The 19,034-nt window shown below is 42.9% G+C and overlaps 1 protein-coding gene across 1 annotated transcript; it reads right to left on the reverse strand.

Moving 5' to 3' along the window:
* Positions 1 to 233: 233 nt before the first annotated feature.
* Positions 234 to 7,308, reverse strand: LOC139324480 (vomeronasal type-2 receptor 26-like). Its single transcript, XM_070954192.1, has 6 exons — positions 7,073 to 7,308; positions 6,375 to 6,666; positions 4,573 to 5,430; positions 3,294 to 3,521; positions 1,953 to 2,079; positions 234 to 625 (listed from the first exon to the last, which is right to left on the reverse strand). The coding sequence occupies exons 1-6, from the start codon at positions 7,306 to 7,308 to the stop codon at positions 234 to 236; spliced, it is 2,133 nt and encodes a 710-aa protein (XP_070810293.1).
* Between the last annotated feature and the right edge of the window lie 11,726 nt (positions 7,309 to 19,034).

Genomic DNA, 19,034 nt, shown 5'->3' on the forward strand with positions numbered 1-19,034 from the left:
GGATTTTTTTTTTAAAAAAAAAGATTTTTCTTTCTCCTGCTATTATTCATTTTTATAACTAATTCAAGGCAGCAAAAATATCTAATATTTCTCCCTCCTTCTATTTTTCTCCACAATAGAACATGTATGAGGCAGGAGTAGAACTCACAATATCCTAGTTTCTACCCTGGTCCTAGACACAACAGGTTTTAACTTCCTGATACCTGATGCAAAATAGGAAACAGCAATTAAATTTATGGTACTCTGTTCTTTTCTCTTTTGAGCTGATCTTTTTTGTTCAAATCGGGCCTCAGCACAATGATGTACAATTTGGGAGAAAAGATGCAAAGCAGTAATCCAGCATTGGAAGATATAATGGAGAAGATTTCCACAGCAACCATATATTTTCCCTTGGAACTCAGGTATGCTGGAACAAAGGACAACCAAACACAGCAGAAGACCAACATGCTGAAGGTGATAAACTTGGCTTCATTGAAAGCATCAGGCAATTTCCTTGCTAGGAAGGCCAGTGTGAAGCTGACAATGGCAAGGAAGCCCATATAACCCAAGACACAGTAGAACATGAAGGCAGATCCTTCGTTACACTCCAGAATGATTTCTTCTGCTATTGACTTCATGTCAGCATCTGGGAATGGGGGGGAGATGATCAGCCATATAATACAAATTTTAATTTGAATAAAGGAGCAGCAGGTTACTAGAAATGTGCCAAGTCTTTTCCCCAACCATTTGGTCATCTTGGACCCTGGCTTGGTAGCCATGAAAGCTAGAACTATGATGATGGTTTTGGCCAAAACACAAGAAATGGCCACTGAGAAGATGATGCCAAAGGCAGTTTGACGAAGGAGACATGTCACCTTATGAGGTTTCCCAATGAATAGCAAAATACAAAGAAATTATAACAGGAGAGCAACAAGGAGTACATATGTGAGGTTTCGGTTGTTAGCTCTGACAATGGGAGTGTCCTGATGCTTAATAAAGATCCAAAGGACTCCAACTGTGATTAAAGAGAAAAAAAGAGAAGAAGTAGACATAACTGTTCCCAATGTTCCTTTGTAGTTCAAGAATGTTGTAACTTTGGGGAGACACAAAACCTGCTTCTCATTGGGATACTGATCTTCTGGACATTGAAAACATTCATCCATGTCTATGAAAGAAAATATCGATGTTGAAGTTGCATTGAAAGAATAAAAACTGATTTTGCAATTGTTCAAAGTGAGGACTGCCAATTAATTTCTGAAAAAATACATGTAGTACATGAAGTTAGTTGCCATCAACTTATCTATATATATATAAAAGTGAAAACCACTCATGCCATAATCACGAAATCTCCAGAACCGTAAAGCCTACAAACTTGAAATTTGCCACCTATGTTCCCCTTGGCTGCTAGGTGCTCACTAAGAAAGGATTTTTGAAATGACCATCAGAGCATTAGTATTTCCTATATTATGATTAACACACTCTGATGCTAAGAAGTTCTACTCCCCCACCCCACCTGAAAAGAAATCTATTCCAAATGCAAAACACAAGCAGAGGAGAGGAGTTTCAATTTCAGTTGTAATTTCACAGCAGCAACCAGGAGATAGGATACGGGAGATTTCTGTGGGGCAAGGCTAAGGAAGAGAATGGATAGGATAGGGGAGGCTTCTGTGGGTCAAGTTTGAGGGAGAGAAAGGAAGAGGAGAGGCCGATCATAACTACTCATTAATTTTCAAGTAGAGTCAATTCGTTAAACCAGATCACATAGTTTTGTCGCGAAGCACAGATATTCAGCTATTATTTGCATAAATTCACTTCTTGCTACCAAAAATGAACATGCTTGCAATTCAATTACTTATCCCCATTTTCTAGTCTAATCTGCCAAGTGAAAGAGTTGGCAGAAAACAGAAAATTCCCCATGGTACATTTGACAATCCCATTCATTTGCTAAGGTAGATATATACAATATCTCTTACCCTCCCTGTTAGAAATCTTCCCTTCTGGACATCGAAGACAGTCATAGCAGCAAAATAGTTTTCCTTCTATCTTAATCTTACTGTAGCCTGAATCACACTTCCCATTACACAGAGAAAGTGGCTGGGTCTGTCCATAAATAAATAATTAAAAAAAAAGTTTATCTTTGGAAATGTGAGATCTCATTTTCTTTCAGTATTTCCTGAAATGTCATTCCATCAAATTTTTCTTTTGATATAATAATGTGAGACAGCAAAGTCTGCTTTTCGGTGGAAAGTATTTGAACACCTTTTGACCTCAGTGCGAGTTTATAGAGCACAATACTTAATTTGTTGCCAATAAAAAGACCACTTTACGGAGGCATAGATTTACAAGTGTTGCTTGCCTTTTTTTGCTTTTGAACACCTGTAAGGCTTTTAGTGAATGGCAAAGTTTTCCCATAAAATTTACATGCAAGGTGTGAACTTTCTTTGTGGCCTACTCCATTTCTCTCCATTTACCCACCTACTACCCTAGAAAGTATCCTAGGGAACACTAATGAATGACTTTCTTAGTCTATCAGCTAGGCTACATACACAGAATGTCACAGGTGGAAATCAGCACTTCACTATACTTTGGATGCTTCTGGATTGAAAAGATTAGCCAGCTGTTGTCGAAGGAACACCCGAATGTCTTAACAGCAGCATATATAGAGAAAGACTCAAATAATATCTAGACAGGACCCTCTCTGTGGCTGATAACCAGCTCAGCAAAGACTAAAGTCCAGGAAAAGCTTCTTTAGGTGGATGGAAGACTTTGAAGAATTTAAAGCAGAGTGACTTATGGAATGCTACAAAGAAGTAATACTGGATGGGACCAATGGAATAACTGGCACCTGGGTCTGACAAAATCTGAGAAGTATGAAAACCATTGAGTAGACTGTGCATGGGTGCAACAAGATCCAGAAACACTCTGAACAAATGGGGATATCCAGTTGCTTCTATTCTTTGTAGTTGTGTTGACATTCAGACAACAAAACATATGTATGCCTGCCCTTTGTGCCCTGATCAATGTATGTTTCAGGACCTCATGGCAGCATGATGGAACACAATCAATGTTGCTAGTTTCCAGGCAAGGTCTATTTAATTCGTACATAATTTAACCTTGCATCTTTTATTTTTAAATTTTTTGCCCTATTTTAACTGTGATGCTACCCACATGAATAAACCAACAGCTAGGCTGGAGACGCTTCAGGGAGAGAATATAATTCTCTTTCTGAAGTTCATTTTTATGGAATAGTTTGCCTCTAAGTAAGCTTTCCAAGTATTGAAATCTGGACTGAACACAATGTGACCGGTCCGTACCTGGTTAAACCTGCTTGGCCATACAATATCATCTTCATAAATGGTGACCATTTTTTCATTGGAGTCCTTGAGGTCTATGCCTCCAACTTGGACTTTCTTAAAAGACAAATTTTCAAATGTGATCCAATTGATAATATCAAATCCAGTCTTTAATTCTCCATTTTCATTGAACCCAATTTTTTGTCCAGCACTATTATTAAATGATGTTCTTCTGATCATGTAGTTGAGCTAAATCAGAAAATAAGACAAACAGAGATATATATCAGGATGTACAACAGCACTCTTTCTCCCCTTTAAAGTATATAGACAAGAAATCCTTTCAAGGTTTGTAAAACATGAAAGATAATAATAACAGCAATAATAAATTACATTATTGATTGTAACTATGATTATAGAATCTTCAGAGCACCAGAATGAAACAGAAGAAATAAAATAAAATACTAGATTGGATTATTCAGCAATTTAAATCAGAGTAATTATTTGTAGCAGATTTTTGAAAAAAATAATTGAGAAAAAAGTTTATATTGAGGAGAGTATAAAAGAATATAAGCGGAAGAATGTTGCAGAAGGCTTTAAAATTTATTTAAATATGTTAAATTTGTAATGATGAGGACCTCAATACATTTTAATAAAGTTTCTAGTACCGAAATGAAAACCGTCTCCATGGTTTTCTTCTAAAAGAAATTGAATTTTGAGTATGTTTTTGGATTTCAGAAACTTCTCCAAATGAGCAGGGTCAGTAAACATATAAGAAAAAACATATAAGGAAAAAAGTAATACCAAATGAGCAACGTAACATATTGTTCTTAGACCAAATAAATATATTGAATACAGTGTTTCAAAATAAATTATCATTTAGAAATAAATCATGTTTAGTCTTACTAAATTATTAATATCCAGGTGTTTGAAAGGAAAAGCAAACTTTTTATAACTAACTTTAGGACCCAGATTGTTGGGAGCAATATGATGACTCTGTAAACCGCTTAGAGTGGGCTGTAAACACTGTGAAACAGTATATAAATCTAAGTGCTATTGCTATGTAGCTTATAGAAACTTTTTTGTTCCATATGGATATATCAATGGTATACTGTATTTTACATTTACTTGGTCTTAGACTGTTAAAAAGTAAATAGCTAACTTTATATTTACCAAAACTTCTCAGTTTCACCTAAATTGGAGAAATGAATCCTTGGAAGAATGTTTTGTTTTTGTTTTTTCCTCTGAAATCTAGTAGGAAGATAGAATGAGAATCTGTAATTTGTCTTTTGGGGGATTTTACCTTCCATAAATGTTGATTCAAAAATTTCCCCTTGATTTGCCTCCCTTCTCTAGATTTCATTATAGATGAATAGAAATCATGCAAAGCATGTGCCACCACGTAGATAGCATTGTAGACACTGTAGCTGTGGCCACTCATTTCCATTTCAAAGACAGATGTAGGAAGAACCTCCAGTTTCTCCTTTCCAGTACAAGTGGCCCCATTTGCCTTTTTCGTTACAGAAGGATGGAAGGAACATCCAAACGCATTTTCCCAGAAGATCTTGATAAAACTGTCTTCCTTTTCCAAGTTTGGGTTTCTCATCTGAAGAAATTGGTGGAATCCCAATACCTTCTCTGAGTGAATTGCAAAAGATAAAGCACCATGAAGGAAAACCAGATCCTTATTTCTCTGAAATGAATTTGATGTGAAATCCATCTGGATTGTCATAATCCAGACTTTCCCTTTTGTCCATAGTGGTAAATCATTGTCTTTCAATTTACTGGAAAGAAACCTTAGATTTATCATGTTACCACTTTCACCGTGAACTACAACCACAGTGACGTTACTTTTCATAACAAATCTGTACATGTTAAGTCCTATTTCGCCCATCTTTTTCAGATTATTTGAATGAACAGGGTTGGGAAATCTTGCAATGAAGTCAAAGCAGATGCCACTCTGGGTAGCCATGGGAAGCACCCTGCGCAGAAACATTTCACCACTCTCGTTGTCTACTAGCAACATCCCAACCCATGTCCACGTGAAATATAGCAATAATTGAGAAATTCCCTTGTACTGACTGTCCATATTCGGCAACATCTGTTGGTAAAAAGCAGTTTGTTCTTTTGTGCTAATTTCAGGAGCAGAACCATACAATATCTAGAAACAGAGAGATAAACAATAAAAAGGGGAAAAAATGACTGTAAAGTGAAAAGTTGATGTGCAATCGGATTCTCTCCCTATTTTGTCTGCTAAATTAGAAACTGAAGCCGGAATCCATGTAAGTTTCATGTTCATATTCAAGATGAGCTAATGGAGCAGGAATGTTCAGCATTTCTCATGACTTAATTAAGTAAGTTCAATCAGCAGATCTCCATCGGTGCATGGAGATTGCTATGCCATCACTTCTAAGGCTGAGCTACATCACCAAAATAGGTCAGTGGTTCAGAGTTGCATTGGAACACCAGTTCCCAATTCAGAGATGAATCATATCATGTTAGGTTACCATAGAAAAACTTACAGAATAAACTCCATATCTGGAATTTCCAATATCATATCTCAAGATACAAGATTTAATTCAGAGAGCAAAAACTGTATCACTTAAATATTTAAGTAATGCAATTTGTTCACTCCAACTTAAATATCATTAAGATAAATATTAATTTACAATATATTACTTAATTGGTAAAAAAGATTATCCAGTTGTTTTCAATACTATTGGTGCAATATTTCAAGATAATTTCATTTTATGTCTAAGGAGAACGCTAGCAGGCCAGAGAGAAACTGAAACAAAATCAATACTAACTCCTAAAAAACTATTCCAAATACTAGGATGAGTGAAACGTGATTATACTCATTTTGGAGAATATTGATTTTGCTGAAAAATGTCCCCAAGCCTAGCCCCTTGAAACATCAAAAAGCTGAAGAATTAAGGTTCTGTGGCATAACCAAAACACACCAAAATTCACTTGTAATCTCTAGCAGCATAAATTTCCTAAAATGTACCATTTTTATTACAATATTTTTTCCCTTGAAGATTTTTACAGAAAAAATATTATATGGATTTTTATCTCCTGCCACTGAATTCCAAGGAAACAACATACCTGTGGCATCTTGTACAGGGAAAGGATATTACCCATGTATAGATAGATGTTAGAAGAAGGTCCTCCAATGACTGCTATTGGTCTGTTTTGAGTATCACAGTTGTAGTTAGGTATGAATTGGCCCTTTGTAAAGAAGAGCTCCAATGAGGCACGGTATGTCCATCTTGGATTAAAGTAGGCATTATAGATATGGAACCCCAAGGTATGGTTTGGTAAAATAGAGGTATCTCTATTGATTTCCATGATGGCAAACTCTAAAGCGAGGATGTGTTGATACATTGGAGTTATAACCCTAAAATAAGCATTATGTACAGTATTCTGTTAAAATACATTCTTCCCATCATGCATGGCATAGCTTTACTTAGATTAACGTTTGTATCTATCTATCTATCTATCTATCTATCTATCTATCTATCTATCTATCTATCTATCATCTATCTATCTATCTATCTATCTCTGTCTGCCCATCCATCCATCCATCCATCCATCCATCCATCCATTCATCATCTAATTATTCATAATTTATTGTCCATCTATTTTCCTACATAAAAATACTCTCTGTCTCTCCCCCCTCCCTCCCTCTCTCCCTCTCATCTCTCTCTTTCTCTCTCTCTCCTTCTTTTCTTTCTCTTTTTCTGTCTGTCTGTAAAACATCTTACATAGTGGTGCCAAAAAACACAACAATGCCAACATCTTACATAGTAGTACCAAAAAGCTCCTTAGATGGTTGTCTCCTGAAGTCTATTATTCTATAGTAGATGTAGATCTGAGAGAAAATGCCAACAATTATGAAATCTCCTGATTGATATTGCTTGTGAAGAAAAGGCAGAGGGTCGTTAGTCCTACATTTAGCACTGGGAATCATGGACATCATTTCAGGCAAATGCACCAAGACCAAGGCTTCAAGTATCATCATAATGTACAAAAGTTTCATATCTTAAACCAATTGAGGTTTCCCCAAGCTCTGCCTCATTAAGAGTATTTGCAATTTATACTTGCACTTGTCTCCACAAAAACCTCTTGCCCACTAGGAGATGAAGTGGGAATTGATGTGGGAATTGATAATGACAATGGAAAGGTCAATAATTCAGAATTCAAGACCTAGGAAATCATGGCATGTAAATAACTGTACACCAGCCTGTAATTACTGACAGCAATGAAAACTTAAAAGAAATACAGAACATTTCCCCATTTGTATGAATACAGAGGGGAAATAGTTGTTCTAGTATTAAAGCAATATGGCCTTACATTAATTTACAGATTGCTTATTTGTTTGTTTGATATCCCATCATAGTCTCACAGCTATTGAGGATGCACAAAATATTAAAAGGAAAGATACAATATGTTAAATTAAACATAAAATAAAATACAATCTACATAACAAGAATAAAAAATAAAAAATGTCAGCCATATGCTACATAATAGTAAAATAATTATTTTAAAAATGATGCCGTAAATAAATAAATATATATATGTCATCTCCATCCTTCGGTTCTTAGATGTACTTGGCGGCCGAGCTCCTTGCACTGTGAGACTCCCCCCTCTCGCAGGCCTGGCCCTCCACACTATCAAGGGCCTACCTTGATGACGGGTTTTGGAACCCTGAGAGGTGGCATGTTGCGAGAAGGGGGTTGAGGGTTTTTTTGAGAAAGTTTTTAGAAAAAAATTTAAGGGGTTCCGGGAGGGGGATAGTTGGTTATGTGAAGAGATCTGGGGGGATCCATATAGCCACAGGGCAGCATAGCCGGTCTGACGGTCGTGGCTGGAGGGATGGGGTTGGGAGCTCGGAGGGGGTTCAGGGGGACGAGGATGAGGGCTGTTTGATTAGTATTGTGGGTGGGAGGGGCAGATATGGTGATAGCAGGGGGTCATATCAGGTTTTGGGAGTGCGCACCCGCTGTTTGCGAGCGATTGCACACTCCGGCCCCCAATGCATCTCTCGTTCCCCGGGTTGTGCAGACCCTCAGGGCCTGGGCCTCTGGCTGATGTTGTGCAATGCCAGGTCCGTGATAAATTAAGGCCCCCTCATTTACGATCTTGTTCAAGAGTGGGGTGCTGACCTGGCGGGTATTACGGGGACCTGGTTGGGCCGGGAGGGGAGGGTTGCCCTCGTTGAAATGTGCCCACCAGGCTTCCGTGCATTCCATCAGCTGAGGGCTCAGGGTAGGGGTGGTGGTGGCAGCTATTATTAAGGAAAGTCTCTGTCCGAGGGAGGCCACTGTACCTCAGATAGCCGGATGTGAGTCCCTCCTTGTGAAGTGGGGTTGTGGGGTGCAGATGGGCTTGCTGATTGTGTACCTGGCTCCCTGCCACATAGCGGCGGCCCTGCCCGAGCTGCTCAATGTAGTAGCCGGGGTGGCGGTGGATACCCCCAGACTTATGGTCATGGGGGATTTCAACCTGCCATCTGTTGGTGAAACTGAGCCAGGCTAAGATTCGATATTGGGATAAAACTCAAATATTAGAAATCCAAATCTTTGGTCAAGACAGAAGTGCCTCTTCCGTGCCAAGGTGCTGAGATGACAAACGGTATTTGACGTAGGTACAGAATTGTAAAAGGGCAAACTGACCCTAAACAGATACATTCTGTTGTTTAATGTTTATTGCATCCCAAATGTCATGCATATCCCTGACTAAGGGGTGCTGCTTCCTTATTGCCCTTGAGGCGTCTTCTAGCCTCTTATCTCCTTTTGTTATGTCTTGAGCTCCGGAGCTGAAAACCTGAGCCTGTGGGAACAGGACTGTTATGTCTTTCCTAGAGATAGATTAAAGGGTAGCTTCTACGTGTGAAATGCATCACTCTCTGTAATACTTTTGCCTTTAAACTGTATAAATACATGGCCAGAAGAAGCCATCGGCGTTCAGACCCTTTTCTTGTCTTTGGACTGTTTGAACCTTGCGCAATAAACTCTTTCCTGCATTGAAGATCTTGCCCAGTCCGTTATTTTGTCTACAACAGCTGGCGACTCCGCCGGGACTAGGTGCAAGGCGATATTTCGCTGAGGACCGTTTCGACCCCTCGGGACCATCGGGAGGTCGCTCCTGAACATTCTCCAGGCGCCGCGGAGATACGTCTCCGGGAGACAGCCGCGATACCCCCATGGCCCCAATGGTGCTCTGATCGAGTCCAAGAACCCTGCAGTGCAGGAAAGGTGGTCTGAACAAATTCCTGGCCAGGAATCTACGGAGTGGGAGCATTTTAAGTGAGTATATTGTAAAAGAATTGTACCTGTCTCATTTGAAGACAGACGGAGGGATTTGATCACTCCCTCGGACTCGGGATGGCTACCCTAATGAAGTCCATGTCAGGTTGTGTGGGTGGTTAAGCCGTCGTATTTCTCATTAGTGGCCGTGAGTTTCCGGGGCTATGAGTCGACGGCAGTGTGGTAGAAGGGATGGGGTTCAGAGCGTGCCAAATACTCCATTGGCATGCATGTTAAAAGGTTTTGACAAGTATTTTAGCAACCCTGCCTATCCGAAAGGATCAAAGGATCAATTAAAATTCTTATGTAAACATGTGTGGCCACAAAGGGAGATGGGCTGACCCCCTCCCCCTCAGGGATGGTTAAGGGAAGAAACAGTGGATAAGTTGTGGGGAGTGATTGTAGTGAATCAGGATAAATATCCTGATTAATTTCAATATATTGATCAATGGGTGAGAGCCCTGTTGAAAAAAGCTGAGGATTTATTGCAATGTAGGGCTGAAACAGTCGGGTTATGTGTATCTGAGCAGGCAGGAAAAGTAAGGGGGCTGCTGGAGGGAGCGGAGGAGGAAATCAGAGGTGTATGAGTGATCCTGGCGTGAAGTCAAAAGTCAAGGGGAGTCATTCGCCTAGAGGTAGCAGTCAGAGTGAGGGAGAGGAGGATGATGATGATGATGATGATTTGGAGGCTGTGGGGGCTGTAGGTGGAGAAGAAAGAGCAGGAGGCACGGATGAATAAAGAGGCTGGTTTGTTGGCAGGGGCACTGCGAAGTGGGATGCAAGGGGGTTTTTCTCCCCCCCTTCCTTTGGAGGGGAGAAAGAGGAAAAGAGATGCTTTTAAAACTTTTTTTCTCCTTTCTGGTGTTTGTCTGGTTTTTTTAACAAAATAGGCTGTACACCGCCCTGAGTCCTTCGGGAGAAGGGTGGTATAGAAATAAAATTATTTGGGAAAAGGAATTACTTGGGAAAAGGAATGCCCAAGACAGATGGTGAGAAGTAGAGGGATGAGAAGAGCGGATTTTGGGTCAGGGATGCGTGGGCAGCTCTCTGGGAGAAGGGGAGAGCGAGGACAGAGGAGAGGTTTGAGCAGAAGGTTGGACAGACAAGTTTGGGTTGGGGTTTTTGGTAGAGGATTTGGAGAGGGCACAGGGCAGCAGAAAGCGGAAAGTATTGGATTGGCAGACATGACTTGGTCAGATTGAGGGGGACCAGGCTTGGAAGAACCCCCGCCTGAGCCATTAGTTACAATGAAAATAGGGGGTCAGTACAGAACGTTTTTGGTAAATATGGGAGCAGGAAGATCAGTTGTAAGTAAGCAGATTGCAGCCCCCCGGATCCCATAAAATCCAGGTTCAGGGGGTGTCAGGACAGATTATGGGGCGGCAGGTCTTGAAATCAGAGATGTGTGATTTTAAGGAAGCTGAAATCCAGCATGAATTTTTGTACATTCCTGAGTGCCCTATTCCATTGCTAGGCAGGGATATGCTGAGCAAATTAGGGGCAACAATTTCTTTTGATGAAGATAGTTAGAGAATGACCATAAGGCATTCTCCGGAGGAGATTTGGAGGTTGTTTGATGTGCGCTGAGGATAACCTGCCAGGTTTTGCAGCTCACCACCCTCCAGTGGTGGAACTAAAACCTGGAGTGGAGTCTGTGAGTATAAGGCAGCATCCCGTTTCTTGGGAAGCTATTTGTGCTATTTATGAAAGCATTCAGAGATTTGGAAGCGGGGTTTTTGGTGCCTATTTAGTCCTCCTGGAATACTCCAATTATCCCAATTAAACAGTTAGATGGGTCTTACAGCCCGGGGCACGGTAACTTTACACCCGGCCGTGTTGAATCCATATACCCTGTTAAGTTTAATTCCACCCCGGGCTGAGTGGTTTTCTGTTATTGATTTAAGGGATGCATTCTTTACAATTCCCATTCACCCCGTAAGCCAGCCACTGTTTGCATTTTGAGTGGGAGAATCCTTATACAGGAATGAAAATGCAATATACTGGGACTCGGCTGTCTCGGGGATTTAAAACCTTCCCCACATTGTTTGGAATAGCGGTAGCTAGAGACTTACAGTATTATGTGCCTCAACAACCAGGAGACACAATACTGTAATATGTTGATGATGTTTGGATCAACAGGACTGACAGAGGATTTATGATGGGAGAATACTAAGATGAATGCACGATGATGTTAGATTTGTTACTAGAGTGTGGTTATTGGGTATCAAGAAAGAAAGCTCAATTGGTGAAAAGGAAAGTTAGATATTTGGGATACAATATAAGGGTCATCGAGCTTTAGGACCAGAGCAGAAAAGGGCGGTCCTAATGCTGGCAGAACCCTGAACAAAAAGACAACTGAGAAGCTTTTTAGGACTAGCTAGCTTTTGCTGTAATTGGATGGGGGGGGAACAGGAAAAGCTCTGGCTTTATCGAATTTGCCTTTGAATTTGTACGTAAACACCGATAGAAATGTTGCTGGGTATTTACCCAGCCTTTGGGAAGTTGGCAACAATCTGGAGCCTATTTGTCAAAATAATTGAAGGGGGGGCCAAAAAGCTGGCCCCACTGTTTGAAGGTGCTGGCTGCAAGTGCAGAATTGATTCAGAATTGTAATAAACTTACTTTTTCTTGTCCTATACTCATGCACTCCCCTCATGAGGAGCAGTCTGTGTTGGATACTAAGGGACATTTGTGGATTAGTGGGCAAAGGCTGACAAAATATCAGGCAATTAGGAGTGAGAATCCACAGGTGTGGCTGGTGGTGTCTAACCGATTAAATCCAGCAACTTTGTTGCCTACGGAGTCTGTTTCTGAGCATGATTGTTTACAGGTATTGGAGGTTTATTCCACCCGACCATGTAAATAAGGTAAATATGTATGTTAGGTGGCCTGATTTAGGTCATAAAGGGGGGGTTTGGAATATGGAGATGGTACAAGAACTTAGTAAGCAAATTGAGAGATTCCAATGATATGAGATGGAACAAGTACCCCCTAGATTAGTAACTTAATGTCACTCATTTGGACTGGGGGACCAAGTGGAAGATGGAAGGGACCTTTTATTGGTATTATGACTTCTCCACTTGCTATTAAGCTTGCAGAATCAAAATCATGGATCCATCGGACACGAGTCAAGGCAGCAGCTGACACCGGCTGGAAAGTGTCCATGGACAAACAACATCCAACAAAACTGACATTTGAATGTGCTTAAAGAAAGCTTTTGTATTCTATATATAGGTTACCGTGATGTATATCTGCTGATGTAACCCGCTGTAAGCTAAAAAGAGGATGGGGCACCTGCTCTCTTGAATTAGTCCAGAACTTGGATCCTGACGAAAGATTGAAGATCATTGCGGATTCATGTGGGAGGAAAATTGGGTGTGGGCACTTTGAGTAATTGGGGTAGTAGCTTTATTGATTATTGTGTTTTACAGATATAAGCAATGGTTTTGTGGACAACCAGGGCCCATTTGATTTCTCAGTCGTTCCGATCCCTAATATTTCCCAACCGGCTGCGGAGTGTGAACCTCTTACAGATGAAAGAAGTCCCTGCTTAGGATACCTTGGAAGCTACCTTTTGATGCAAAAGAACAGAAAAGGGAATTTTTTTTTAAATGTGTTGGTTTTGTAATTGTGGGTGTGAGTGTTGTTGTTGCACTCACTGTATTGATTGTGTTTTATGTATAAGCTGTAAGGTAGAGTGTGACGTGAAAATTATAGAGAAGGTGCTAGTACATTATTTGGTAATAAATCCTGAAGAAGTCCCCTTGTAATATTATCTGAAAAGGGAAAAGCTGAATATACCCGAAATCCCTAGCTATGTAACAAATACCTTTGTCAAATTGGCAGAAGACATAGCCCACACTCTGAATGTATCGAATTGTTTTGTTTGTGGAGGAACTAACATGGGAGAAAAATGGCCATGGGAAGCTCAAGGAATTAAATTATTCCAAAATATTAGAAATGGATCAGAAAGGTAATCTGTCCTATAATAAGGGTAAGGATGGAGACTGGACATTGACTACTAGTCTGGTAGGGAATGTGTGTTTTCAGGGAAAAATTGTGGCAGGCTGTCATCAGGTAGGAAACCTCATATGTACAGGGAAATGGGAAAGTAAGGTATGGTGGTCAGGAGGTAATGCCACAGAGGGAACTGATAAAAGGGCCCTGTTTAAGGTAAACGGGTTATCTTTTTTTCAAGGGTCCCGATAATCAGGCCCTTGAATGGCTGGCTCCTGATGGGCTATACTGGATATGTGGTAAAATGGCATATGGGGTTCTACCAAAATCTTGGTGTGGAGCTTGTGTCCTGGGAATAATTGGACCAGGATTCTTTTTGCTTCCCCTTAAAACTCGACAGGTTTTAGGTGTCCCGGTGTATGATGAGGTGGGAAACTGAAGACAAAGAAGACATGTAGATATATCTGCAATAGGAAGAGTTAGGGTTGGAGGTAACCAACGTAGTTGGGGAAGTGAAGAATGGCCTGCAGAGTGAATTATTGAGGTTTATGGACCAGCTACATGGGCGGAAGATGGCATGTATGGCTATCGGACCCCTATATACATTCTGAACCATTTAATTCATCTGCAAGCGGTGGTTGAAATCATCACCAACGAAACTGTAAAAGGTCTTACTCAATTAGCTAGGGAGAGTGTCAAATCAAGGACATATCTTATGCAGAATAGGTTGGCCTTAGACTATTTGTTAGCCAAGGAAGGAGGGGTATGTGGAAAGTTTAATTTGACTAACTGTTGTATAGAGGTTGATGAAAGCGGAAAGGTTATTAAGAAAATAACAGACAAAATGGTTGAAATAGCTCATGTGCCAGTCCAGACTTGGAAAGGTCTTAATTTACAGGACATGTTTTCAGGATGGTGGCCAAAGTTACCTGGCCTGCAGGCCATTTTTGGCCTGGTGGGATTGGTAGCTGCAGGGTGTATTTTTCTCCCATGTATTTTACCTCTGTTTGTTAACACTATTAAAAGTCTATCCTTGCTGGTGGAACGTAAGACAACTGCTCAGGTGATGGCTATGTGGGATTACAAACGGCTCCAGCAGGAAGAGGACCTATGGTGTGACTCGTCTGGATAAACAGATGAGTCACAAAGGGGGGTATGAGCCAGGCTAAGATTCGATATTGGGATAAAACTCAAATATTAGAAATCCAAATCTTTGGTCAAGACAGAAGTGCCTCTTCCGTGCCAAGGTGCTGAGATGACAAACGGTATTTGACGTAGGTACAGAATTGTAAAAGGGCAAACTGACCCTAAACAGATACATTCTGTTGTTTAATGTTTATTGCATCCCAAATGTCATGCATATCCCTGAATAAGGGGTGCTGCTTCCTTATTGCCCTTGAGGCGTCTTCTAGCCTCTTATCTCCTTTTGTTATGTCTTGAGCTCCGGAGCTGAGAACCTGAGCCTGTGGGAACAGGACTGTTATGTCTTTCCTAGAGATAGATTAAAGGGTAGCTTCTACATGTGAAATGCATCACTCTCTGTAATACTTTTGCCTTTAAACTGTATAAATACATGGCCAGAAGAAGCCATCGGCGTTCAGACCCTTTTCTTGTCTTTGGACTGTTTGAACCTTGCTCAATAAACTCTTTCCTGCATTGAAGAGCTTGCCCAGTCCGTTATTTTGTCTACAACAAAACGTCAGAGGCAGCTTGGGAGTTCACGGCCATGGACCTGACCCAGTTAATTCAAGGCCCCACTCATACGGGGGGACACACTCTGTATCTGATTTTTGTCTCTGGTCAGTGGCTGAATGATCTAGAAATAGGGGATATAGACATCAAGCCCTTGTCATGGTCAGATCATTCACTCCTTCGACTAGACTTTCGAGCCGCACCCTCCACTGCAGGGAGACGGAACTGACCAGGTGGTTCCGTCCCAGGTGCCTGATGGATACGGATAGGTTCCTGACGGAGCTTGGGCCATTCCCTCAGGCTCTGGCTCATGACTCGACTGTAGAACTGGTGGCCGCCTGGGATTGGGCGGCCGCTGGAGTTTTGGACCGCGTTGTGCCTTTACAGCCTCTGACCCGGTGCCGATCTCAATTGGCTCCCTGGTTTTCCAAGTGCTGGAAAAGATGCCTGGAGAGCGAATGGAGGGCCAGCTGCTCCGAATCTGACAGAACACTGGTAAGGTCTCATATTAAGATCTATCTAGTGGCGATAAGAGCGGCAAAGTTTAATTGTTTTTCCACTCTTATTGCATTTGCAGAGAACTGCCCAGCCACCCTGTTTAGGAAGACCTGCTCCCTCCTTCATTTGGGAGTGAGGGAAGACCCCCTGAAGGGTAGGGCTGAGGATTTTGTGCAATTCCTGCATGACAAAGTCACTCAGATTCAGGAAGGCCTGGACTCCGATTGGGTAGATTCAGATGGGGTGACGGAGGTGGGTCTTGAGAGTGTTATCTGGGAGGGGTTTGACCTTGTGACTCCCAAGGACATGGACAGGATTCTGGGTAGGCTTAGTGTTGCCACATGTTTATTGGTCCCGTGTCCCTCCTGGTTGGTGCTGGCCTCCCGGGCGGTCACACGAGGCTGGCTCCAGGGGATCACTAACGTTTCTTTGACTGAGGGTTTCTTCCCTCCCTCCCTGAAAGAGGCGGTGGTGAGGCCCCTCCTCAAGAAGCCTTCCCTGGACCCGGCTGTATTCGCGAACTATCGTCCAGTCTCCAACCTTCGCTTTGTTGCGAAGGTTGGTGAGAGTGTGGTGGCGCGACAACTTCCCCAGTACCTGGATGAAGCTGTCTATCTGGATCCGTTCCATTCGGGCTTCAGGCCGGGGTACAGCACGGAAACAGCATTGGTCGATGATCTCTGGAGGGCTCGGGACAGGGGTTGTTCCTTTGTCCTGGTCCTATTAGACCTCTCAATGGCTTTTGATACCATCGACCATGGTATCATGCTGCGCCGATTGGAGGGGTTGGGAGTGGGGGACACAGTGCTGCGGTGGTTCTCTTCCTTCCTCTCTGACCATATGCAGTTTTTGTTGGCAGGGAGACAGAGGTCGACCTCAAGGCGCCTTGTTTGTGGGGTGCCACAAGGGTTGGTCATCTCACCCCTTCTGTTCAACATTTATGTGAAGCCGCTGGGTGAGATCATCCATTGTTTTGAGGTGAAGTTCCATCCGTACGCTGATGATACTCAGCTGTACATCTCCACTCCGGACCACCCCAATGATGCCCTTGAAGTGATGTCCTGGTGCCTGGAGGCCATGTGGATCTGGATGGGGAGAAACAAGCTCTGACTCAATCCTTCCAAGACCGAGTGGCTGTGGTTTCCGGCGTCCCGGTATAGCCAGCTGGCTTCATCACTGACTATTGGGGGTGAGATCTAGTCCCTCCCAGAGAGGGCTTGCAACTTGGGTGCTCTCCTGGATGCATGGCTGTCTTTAGAAGATCATATGATGGCTGTGGCCAAGGGAGCTTTCTATCAGATTCGCCTGATCCACCAGTTGCGTCCCTTTCTGGACCGGGATGTCTTGCGCATGGTCACTCATGCCCTCGTCAGGTCCCGTCTTCAGGCTGGTGTTCTCGGCTTCGTGCTTCCAGGAGCAATGTGAGATCACAGCTGTCTCTTCCTTTTAACTGCTAGTGGGGGTGTGAGCTGATTGGGTGGGAACTTGGCTGTGTTCTGATTGGGTGGAGGTGTGTTCTGATTGGTTAGGGGCTTCGCTGTGCTCTGATTGGATGGGGGGTTGGTTGTGCTCAGCTTAGACTGAGTTGCAGGAGGATTTGAGCTGGTGAGCTGCATTGTTGTTGTTTGGCTTCGTGTTTGTGGCCGTGCGAGCTCTTCATGGTGGGTGTCAGTCTGCTTCATGTATGGATTGGAGGGGTTTAAAGTGGCTAATGATGCAGCTGCGGTCTGGCTTCTGGTCCTTGGTCGTGGCTCATTATCAGTGTGGGTTTGAGTCTGCTTTCTGCGTGGATGTGTGGTGGTGACATCCTGTGTGGCTCTCGTGAGTGTGGGTCTGGTGTCATTCGTCGTGTTAGGGATTCGTTTGTCAATAAGGGCGGGTTTCCAAATGGCTGGTAGGCGGGAGGTATCGTCTCATTTGTTCATGCTGTGTGGGCGTTTTTCTATCTCGATGGCTTCTCTGATTATTCTGTTGTTAAAGTGTTCAGTTTTGGCGATAGTTCTGGTCTTTTTAAAGTCAATATCATGTCCTGTGGCTTTAAGGTGTTGGACCAGGGAAGAAGTTGGTTCCTCTTTTCTGACTGAGTTCTTGTGTTCTTCTATGTGTGCACTTATTCGTCTGTTGGTTTGTCCGATGTATGTGGTGGGGCAGGCGGTGCATGGGATTTCATATACTCCTTAATTTTCTAACTCAATTTTGTCTTTGGGGTTCCTTAGGATGGTGGATATTTTTTGGTTTGTGCAGAATGCTGTCTTGATGTTATGTTTGTGGAGGATTTTGCTTATTCTGTCTGTGGTGCCTTTTATGTATGGGAGGAGGGCTTTGCCGTTTTCTTGTTCTCTGTCTTGGATTTTAGTGGGGGTTTCTTTTTGGATTAGGTTGGTGATCTTATTTTTTTGGAATCCATTGGATGTTAGTACGTTAGTGAGAGTGTGTAGTTCCCGGTGCCTGGAGGCCATACGGATCTGGATGGGGAGGAACAGGCTCAGGCTCAACCCATCCAAGACCGAGTGGCTGTGGTTTCCGACATCCCGATATAGTCAGCTGACGCCATCACTGACTATTGGGGGTGAATCATTGGCCCCCACGGAGAGGGCTCGCAACTTGGGCATCCTCCTGGACTCACGTCTGTCTTTAGAAGAGCACTTGACGGCCGTGACCGGGAGGATTTTTTATCAGGTTCGCCTGATTCGCCAGTTGCGTCCCTTTCTGGATCGGGACTCGTTACGCACAGTCACTCATGCCCTCGTCACTTCCCGCCTGGACTATTGTAATGCTCTCTACATGGGGCTCCCCTTGAGGAGCACCCAGAGGCTCCAACTGGCGCAGAGTGCGGCCGCACGGGTGGTAATGGGAGCGACATGGTGCTCCCATGTAACACCTCTCCTGCGGGAGCTGCACTGGCTCCCGGTGGTCTTCCGGGTGCGTTTCAAGGTTTTGGTTACCACCTTTAAAGCGCTCCATGGCTTAGGACCTGGTTATTTACAGGACCGCCTACTACCACCAATAGCCTCCCACCAGCCAGTACGCTCTCATAGAGAGGGACTCCTCCAGGTGCCGTCAGCCAAACAGTGTCGACTGGCGGCCCCTAGGGGGAGAGCCTTCTCTGTGGGGGCACCTACCATCTGGAATGAGCTCCCCCCGGAGATACGGAGGATCCCGGATCTGCGCTCCTTCCGCCGTGCTGTGAAGACCTTTTTATTCCATCAGGCGGGCTTGGCCTAATTTCTTCCCCTTTTAAATATGTAAATTTTAATCTGTTTTTAAATTATTGGGGTGTTTTAATCTGTCTGGGCCAAAATGATTTAAT

Source organism: Pituophis catenifer, unplaced genomic scaffold, assembly GCF_029215685.1.
Source record: "Pituophis catenifer annectens isolate HBS135680 unplaced genomic scaffold, rPitCat1.0.hap2 SCAF_15, whole genome shotgun sequence".
NCBI lineage: Eukaryota > Metazoa > Chordata > Lepidosauria > Squamata > Colubridae > Pituophis > Pituophis catenifer.